This window comes from Ruditapes philippinarum, unplaced genomic scaffold (assembly GCF_026571515.1).
Source record: "Ruditapes philippinarum isolate M1 unplaced genomic scaffold, ASM2657151v2 ctg18838_1_1_1_1, whole genome shotgun sequence".
NCBI lineage: Eukaryota > Metazoa > Mollusca > Bivalvia > Venerida > Veneridae > Ruditapes > Ruditapes philippinarum.
Genome location: NW_026861402.1, coordinates 6,057 through 15,475, shown reverse-complemented (window position 1 = coordinate 15,475; position 9,419 = coordinate 6,057). Strand labels below are relative to the sequence as shown.

The 9,419-nt window shown below is 32.9% G+C and overlaps 2 protein-coding genes across 2 annotated transcripts; one reads left to right on the top strand and one right to left on the bottom strand.

The window, feature by feature from the left end:
* Window positions 1–2,377: 2,377 nt before the first annotated feature.
* On the bottom strand, window positions 2,378–6,348 carry LOC132715505 (tetratricopeptide repeat protein 5-like). The gene is made up of 4 exons (XM_060698508.1): window positions 6,149–6,348; window positions 5,337–5,551; window positions 3,573–3,718; window positions 2,378–2,622 (listed from the first exon to the last, which is right to left on the bottom strand). Exons 1-3 carry the CDS (start codon window positions 6,161–6,163, stop codon window positions 3,586–3,588), a joined length of 363 nt encoding a protein of 120 aa, XP_060554491.1. The 5' UTR covers window positions 6,164–6,348; the 3' UTR covers window positions 2,378–2,622; window positions 3,573–3,585.
* Window positions 6,349–7,146: 798 nt separating this feature from the next.
* On the top strand, window positions 7,147–7,799 carry LOC132715504 (tetratricopeptide repeat protein 5-like; the record flags this gene model as incomplete). The annotated part of the gene is made up of 2 exons (XM_060698507.1): window positions 7,147–7,329; window positions 7,652–7,799. Coding segments are annotated over exons 1-2 (331 nt in total), but the record flags the coding sequence as incomplete, so codon positions are not given.
* Window positions 7,800–9,419: the final 1,620 nt, after the last annotated feature.

The following is a 9,419-nucleotide window of genomic DNA, read 5'->3' as shown; positions in this document are numbered from 1 at the left end:
GAATTGAGCGGACAAGCTTTCTGAACTAAAAGCCCCTGTGACCTTGACCTTTGACTCAGTGACCACAAAATCAATAGGGGTCATCTACTAAGTATGACTTACCACCATGCCAAATATGAAGATTGTGGGTCAAAGTATTCTAAAGTTATTTGGCAGACAAGCTTTTCTTAGTTAAGACCCCTGTGACGTTGACCTTTGACCTCAAAATCATTAGGGGTTATCTGCTAATCATGACTAACCTCAATGCTTAATATGAAGACTGTGGGTCAAAGAAATCTTAAGTTATTGGGCCAACATGCTTTTTTTCAGTCAACACCCCTTTGACCTTGACATTTGAACAGCGACCTCAAAATCAATAAGGGTCATCTACTCATCATGACTAACCTCCATGCTTTTTTCAATCAAGGTCCCTGTTGCCTTTGACCAAGTAACCTCAAAATTAATAGGGATCATCTATTTACTCATCATGACTAACCTCCATGCCAAATATGAAGACTGTGGGTCAAAGGAATCTTAAGTTATTTGGCAGACAAGCTTTTTTGTCAAGGCCCATGACCTTTGACCCAATAGGGATCATTTACTCATCGTGACTAACCTCCATGCCAAATATGAAGACTGTAGGTCTAAGGAGTCTCAAGTTATTCGGCCGACAAGCGTTTTTCAATCAAGGCCCCTGTGACCTTTGACCCAGTAACCTCAAAACCAATAGGGGTCATCAACTCATCATGACTAACCTGGATGCCATATATGAAGACTGTGGGTCAAAGGAATCTTAAGTTATTGGGCGGACAAGAAAAAACCGATGGTATAATAAATTAATTAGAATCAGACAAACTTTTATTCAGTATTGTAATTTTCATCAACGCAGCATAAGTATATATACCTTGTTTAATATAATAGGAGGAAATCATCATACTATAGGTAGGTGCTGAAGACAAGTGATTTGATGATTTTGATTTTACGTCACACCGACACAGTATAGGTCATTTGGCGACGTTCCAGCTTTACTGATGGCGGAAGACCTCAGGTGCCCCTCTGTGCATTTTTTTCAGGCACGAACGGGCACCTGAGTAGCACCACCGACGTTCCGTACACTAGCTGGATAGCTTCCTCACATGAAAAAATCCATGTCAATGTCGACGGTCGGGATTCGAACCCATAGCGGTGAGGGGCAAGTGGTTCTAAGTCAACGACCTTAACCACTCAGCCACGGACGCCCCCCTGAAGACAAGTGTTTTTCAAACAGAAAAAAATAAATCGACTCACAGATTAACAACTGGCAACTTTCTAGTCACACTTAGGAGTTGACTCTAAAGCAAATGACAAAAGCAAAGTACTTTCATCTTTTTATTTAATTTTCCTTTTTCAATAAAAATATCACAGCTTATCAAAAGAACATTCTTGAAAATATTAATCATGTATAAATGTACGACAATTTTACAAAAAAAAAGAGAAAAGAAAAAAGGATTTATAATATTACACCTATTTTGTAACATTTTTTTTTAAATTTCAATTCATAGCTAACATTTTGTAACATTTCTTTTTCAATTCAAATTTTATAGCAAAGAAATCCCCCCCTCTCCCCCACAAAAAAACAACAGATCTATTAAAACTACAATGTACCAACAAATACTTGCTGAGTATTTCATATGTCATGTTTATTGTAAATTCTCAAGTGTCTTATTAGTCTAGTCAGTAATTTCAGGTAAAATGGATTTCTTCTATATCTGATAACACTACAGTACTTGAACTATCTGGGCTCTATCAGCAACCCTTTCTTGCCAACAAAACCAATAATGCAGTCGGGACAATACTGTTTACTGGCAATGGCTATTCTGCCATTTCAAAATCAAGATCAATTAAAATATAAATAATGGTAATGTATATATATGTATATGTATATTCATAATTCAAGTTTATTACACTAAATAAACAGGGAAATGGTTAACTTGAGTCTAAGTTATGATTATGTACATATCAATGATCATCTAAATGTTAAAATTTAGGTCTTTACACCAAACACTTGCAGCTTTCATTACACAGATATTATCTATTTCCCTGATTTTGGCTATTTACACCCTCAAGTTTTGGTATTGTCTACCAAAAAACAATTCCTTCCACATTTCACTATAACTTTTATCTCTGCAAATCTATATTTGTATAATTTCAACACTCGTATTGCATGGAAAAGAACATTTTTTTACTAACTTTTACATTTTCAAAACTTGAATACATGTACAATGAACATTTTCTAAATTATAAAAGTAAACATGTTTAGTAATGATCAAAAGAATTTATATGCAATTGTTACAACTTAAATGACAACTTTTTAGTAACATAAAAGGTCATATTTTTGACATCATTAACATTCTGAGCTTGGTATTTAGCTACCATCTTATCAACAATACTGTTTATTGTTTAATTTAAAGCACCACAATTACTTTGTGCCACCCAACATATATCACAGTTGTCTCCCCTGGATCTAACATCCCAGTAGGTATCTCAGTCTGTGACAGCATTCACCAACAGCACAGTGCCAACTTGTTTGTCACGACCAAGTTGTCTCCCATTTACCACCAAAATTAAAGGTGTGCTCACCCTAATACTTCTGTAGTCAAATACCTGTAAATGTACAGAACCATTTATCATTTTGGAAACTTTTTTCTGTTATAATGTTCACATTTTGGCTGAGCTCTATGGTCAGATGATAAATGTCTTAAAATCACTTTCCACTCAGTGCCGAGGGTTTACATTACTCGAGTCAATCCGTCATATGACCTTTGAAATGACATAGATCCAAATAAAATCTACTATGTAATACATGTATAAACAATTTCGTCACTTTCGATTGTGTAAGAAAAATGTTGTACAAATGAGCAACAAAATGAACTTGTCAAAACTATGATAATAATACGAAGATATAGATTAAATTTAATGGTCATATGACTGGAGTAAATTGAGGCAAACCCCAAATCAGTAAATAAAATATTCATATAGTGCAATAATTTATAAATTGCAATTTAGGAGGATTTTCTTTTTTAAGGTAGTTTTACTGTAATGCTTTCCCGCCAAAAAAATCTAACATTGGCAAATATCGTAATAAGTTGGTCATTTCCGGTCGTACATTTCCGGAATGTTATTTTTCACAATCTTCAGTAATCAATATAATTTAACTGTGTAAAACATGTAAAACCGGAATTTAGTACATAGCAATACAGGATGCAAGATTGTAAATAATCCAATGTACAAGATTTTGAAAAAACAAAACATTCCAGAAGTAACTGATTTAATTTCTACAATATTGGCGGATGTTAGAATTTTTTGCAGGAAAGCATTACAGTAAGACTACCTTAATGTTAGTATAGAGTCACAAACAGTTGTTTAACTTTATAAACGAGAATGAACAGAACAAATCAGGTTCTCTATCTAAAATACAAAAATATCTAATTCAATTTTGCATCTTTTGAAATAAAATATTTTATTAATTTATTTGGGTGATATGATAATAGACAGAATAAAGGACATACTGGGAATATAACTGAAATGAAGTGACGGAAAGTATACAGTCTTACCATATCTTTGTGTTTAACATTGACATGTTGTTATATAAGGTCCTGGAATAGCAACAGAATCTCCGATTTTGACCCCTGATTCCTGAGCCAGGTTGTACACATTAACAGGCATGACTGTTTCTTCTTCATCTAACATACACAATGTACTGAAATATAAAATAACCATCTCATATAATACAGATGATACAACCATGAAGTGCCTCTTGTAATTAACACATTGCATTACAGACTTTTTATAATTATCTACAACTTCATCTTAAAGAAATTAAATCCAACTATCAAATTTACCAATCTTCAATGCTCCTATCTTCAAAATTATTATATATAAAAAATTGAAAACAAGTCACTTATGCATTTTGCTCATACATGGGTGAATAAAGACATTTGAATTGAATAGAAATAGACATTATTCTCAAACTATGTTCAGTTTGTTTATTGAATAATTTGTATCAGCTAGTAACAATTGTTTTAGTCATTAATCTGCAGACAATTATCTAATAATTGTACCTTGATTTCATACTCACAAGTAAGAAATATATATAAAAAACCTGAAAACTATTGATTTAAAATTACGAGGGTTGTCCCAATATTCTGTGACAAGATTGTTTAAAAGCTAACTAAAATAGGTACGAATTTGATATTTTAATATGTTATAAACCCATATAATTGAAACATTTTCACAAACTTACATAGAAAAATATCAACAAACAACAAACATATGCCGTAAATACCATGGCAACTATCTGAATCGCGGCGCACGTCAAACGTCAAAGACGGCGTTAAATCTATATAAGGCGCCTTTCTCAAATACTCTCAATGGCTTTCAACGCAATAATGGTGCAGCTTTACCCATAAATCGTCAATTACAGACTTAAATCATGTGGTTGTTAATGTCTGTTGAATGTTTGGATGGCATACATTTTTTTTGCTACACGCGAACATCCGGTCTGGCTGCATTTGCTTTTAGCTGTAGGAAATAGGCGACGCAGATCGGTCTTCCTATTCATGCTTTCCTTATTTTCGCTTTTTGTAGTGCAGACATCTGGTTCCGTTCATGCCTTTAGTAAACAAATACTGAGGATATGTTGCTAAACTCTTTTATTTGGTATATTTGCTGAAAATCGTAACATGTGTCATCTCGAAATAGTCAAGAAACCTGAATGACCTTTTCACTGCGCCGCAAATTCTTCGAACGTCGCCATTTTAACTTTCCTATTTTCTATGATATATTTTCATTTATCAGTAGCCTGTTCGTTTCTTATGTTATTTAAATAAAATTTTCTGAGATGATGTAAACATAGCAGCAGAGGAAGTCAACGTGGTATTGTGCAGACACATCATCAAATATTTGAAATATACGTAATTAATCTTAGCCTATTCATAACAAAATACAAATTATTTGACGTGCGCCGGGAACTCAATCCAATGTCGTAAATACTGAAAATTTCTAAGTAAATCGAGTAAATATTTTGTAAATGATTTGTTGTAATGTTAAATAATAACCTTAACGGTTTTATGTGTAAATTATTATCTATTGGCGTTAAAAATGAACCGTCTATAAAATTTGTCACGGACTTTTGGGACAACCCTCGTATATATTTTTTTCTATATAGTTAAAAGGTGTATAAAAATCCTGAAAACTTGCACCCATGCTAACCAAGTGTTATAAGGCAATGAGTATCACAAATGTTCATTGGTCTATAGCCTACCTACTACTTATTACCTAACAAGAAATTACCACATATTGGATTTGTTTTTACTTACAAAGGTACAAGGTCTGCAGTAGGTACAGTACAAGCAACTTTGCCAAGGACAACTCTTTCTGGGTTAACACCAACATCAAGATCTTTAAATGAACATCTCATGAGTTTAACAGACTTGCCACTATTGCTGGTATAGCCACCACCGGCATACGGTCCTAGTGCACTATCTCTGGGTGATTGGGACAATGTCTGTAACCTCTTTCCTTTCACTTTACCCTATTAATCATTCGAAAACAGAAAAATTCATTATGACAACAAATAGTCTTTGTCTAAAATTTTTAAGAAATTTAAGTTCTTCTTGTTTATGGTTTGCTTTTGTCATCTCTTAGAATTTCAATTATCTTAATTTTTTTACAGTAACACCTTTTAAAAAATACCATTGCAATGTATCAAAGAAGCCTAGCATAATGCCAATTATCAAAAATTGTTAATTGTTTCACAGTGCCAATTTTCTAAGTATCTGGGTTCAAACAGATATTTAACTTGATTTTTAAAAAATTTATTGGTTGTAACTTGTAACACGAACATGTGCACAGCCTAATGGAAATAATGTCATGCTGAAACTTTCCAAAAAATAACGTACTGAAAAAATGTCTGTTTTGTCGTCAAAAGTAATTATAACATTGTGGAAGTGACATTTCTAGTCCATTCATAATGCTAAAAACTATAGAATATTATTGGATTACTTTAGAATGCCAATTACAACAGAAGGGCTATCATTCCATAATGCATGTACTGTAGAATATTTAAAACATTTAAGCATGCCATATTACCCTAGCATGTAAAATTACTATAACATATATGTTAGATTACCTTAGCTTCTATCATCTCTGATACACTGGTCAGATAATAACAGAGTTGTTTTTCCTGAGCTTCTGGTGCATTCCAGCTGGGATCTAACAATGAAGCATGTGAAAACCCTTCTAGGGATTATAGTCGCCTCAAATGGAGAAAAAATGCCTTATTTAAGCCCCAAACACTTGTTTTTGTTTGAGAAATGTTGTTTATAAACTCTAGTAAGGTTACAGCAATGACACCTTTTTCTGTTTTTTAGGGAAATAGATTTAAACAGGATTGATTGAAATCCTTTTATAGTGTATACTGTTTGTAAAAACGGGGGTCTAATTAGCTTTTTGTAATGACATTGCAAGTCCATGCAAAAAGACAAAAATACAACATGTAGACATAATGGTTTATCAACCATGATACTCTTTCAAAATAAATATAATCATGTACTTGCTGTATACGATAAAAGACTTGTGTTTCAGGCAATGTGTATTTTTTTCGGCCCTGGAAAACTTTATATGTAGATGTAATATGTAATTTGTAAGATCAATGTGTGTTTGTCTTTATTGAAATAAATACGTGTATATGATTATGTGGTATATAAGAACTTGTCAGCTGTTGTCATTGACAAAATTAGTTCTTCTTATCATACAGGCATGCAGCTGATAAAAATGGAATGAACTTCGGAATGTTTTGTAAAAAGCCTATAGACCTTTATTTTGCATAGAGAAACTACAGAAAAGCATAAAACAGAATGAAAATGATCTGGATCATAGTTTGTCATGTTTTGAATTTAATTGGTGTATATTCACCTAGATCTTATTATGTATTTAAAAATGTTGGAAACTATATTAAAGGAAAAATAAATATAAGTTTGAGAGTTTTAGAAATACATGTACATGTATTAACAATTCAACTTGGATTTTGCATGTTTGTTGAAAAAAAAAAAAATCTGGAGCCATGCTTCTTTATCAATATCAATTTAATGTTTTACAGACAGTTTTACAAACAAAGCAGAGTACTTCATGTTACTGGGACGTACACTGAATGTTACCCCAGACTATGATGGTAAAGCATATGAATACCTATCAAAGGCTGTTAAGCTGGATCCTAAACTTGTCGAAGCATGGAACCATCTTGGCGAACTTTACTTGAAAAAAGGAGATGTCAATAATGCCAAAAAATGTTTTTTGGGAGCACTTACACATGTAACTAATGTTTTATAATTTTAGTTAAATCTAACTTGATTTGTGTTGGAAACTATATACATTGTGTGCTTAAGACAGGCTTTTGAATACCTTTTAGCTTTTTGACTAGTACTTGCTAAGTAATGAATGTATAGTTTCTGGCTTAAGATTGCCCATGACAGGGTTTAAACCAAGGTTGCCAGCAATCCTTAGAGGATTTAAAACTGATGATGAATTTAGAAAGGCTGTTTGTTGTGCATAGAAATAATTTTAAATTGTCAGTTTATATGTATGGAAAGATAAATTTTTCATTTGCATTCATATTGTTTTCATGTAATTTCAGTCAAAAAACAAGATATCGCTGAGAAAATTGTCTATGGTATTACGACAGCTGAATGTTAGTGCAGAGGAAAGGATGGCCAATTTTGAAGACAGTGTTGAGAAGGCTAAACAGGCTGTACAAATGGACATTAAAGATGGTCAATCATGGTGTATGCTATATAAATTGATATGAAACTTAATATATTGCTTATACGATTGATGATTTTCAAATTTTATATTTCAGTAATACTCGGAAATGCCTACCTGTCTTTATTTTTTTCAACTGGGCAAATGCAAAGATTTTACAGCAAGCTATGAGTGCCTACAAACAAGCTGTAAGTGTTATGCAACTAATTTTTTCCATTGAAAAAGAGTTATTTATTTGATTTTAGCTGTGTCCATTTATTATATGTTAGCCTCATTTCTGAATTGATGTTATAAACTGTCATGCTTCAAATTTAAAACTTTCCAATTAGTAAGGCCCCCTTTGACCACACAATTAAATGTATTTGTTTTGATTTTCATTTGTAAACGTTTACAACATATTTTACGGTTTAAAAGAAATGACCACATTGTCCTATCAGAATATCCTAATTATTACCTGTAAACGTGAATTTTATCAATTCAAAATGATTTCTTCCAAGTAAAAACTATATAAGATAGAGTTTTCAAGGCTATTAAAAAACGTTGCTGATCGATCATGACTAAATATTTGTTTGGTAAAGTTGATTTTCCTAAGAGTGAAATGGGGATACAGTGCAGAAAATTGGTAACATTGTAATTATTGCTGCTAGTACTGTGAGGATTGAAGCTGTGTCATATTGATACTTATATCTTTAGATATCTGTAAAATATATAGCTGCTTCAACAAGGATAAATATAAGTTAGTGTCAGTGGCATTGGTAGACAGAAACAGTGACATTAATTGACAGTCAGTGAGTGGCATTAATGTCATCAAGTTCAGATTTAATGCTAGTGTCAGACAGTGACATAATGAAATAGTCATACATAACATAATGTTAATTTAATAAAACGACTTACTTATTCAATTAGTTATACTGACATCAAACACGCCCGTTTAACTCACAACGAGTGAAAAATGTCCATCGGTAAAAATGTTGTGAGCAACTTCCGTTCCTCGTTGTGAGCACACATCTAGGACGTGTGACACGATAAACAAGGTGAGTTTTTCATAATTTTTGAAGATTACAGACATTTATGTAAAAATATCGGAATGCAGTTAGCTAGCGATGTGTTTTCCGAGTATGCACATGTAAAGATATTGCCTGTTGGTCGACAATTTGATGGAAATACCGTGCGACGCAGTCACTTGGGGTAGCTGGAAAACTGGAGACAACTTCTCTCCGGACCAAATTTAACATTGAAAAACGACGATTCTGGTGACGTTTTGTGCATTCTAACCTAAAACAGATGCCCACAAGTCTTCAGCGTAAATTATTACATGAAAGTCTTCATAGAAAGGAAGATATACCCTTTTTTGCTTTAATCCTCGTTGTGAGCACCATAACCTCGTTGTGAGCAAGACAAGCACAGTGCGTGTCTGGTTTTGATATGTAATTCAAGTGGGGAGAATACAATTTTCAATCTACTCGGTTTTGCACAATAGTTTCTCTTTGCAATAGTTCTTCTTTGTCTACATAACTTGGCCAGTCTAACATGAATAAAAATCAGGATAAATACATGCATGTTTATATCATACAGACTGCCCTTTATGTTAACTCTGGCAACACGAAGTATATGCAATTAAATACATAATTTACCTCCCCTTA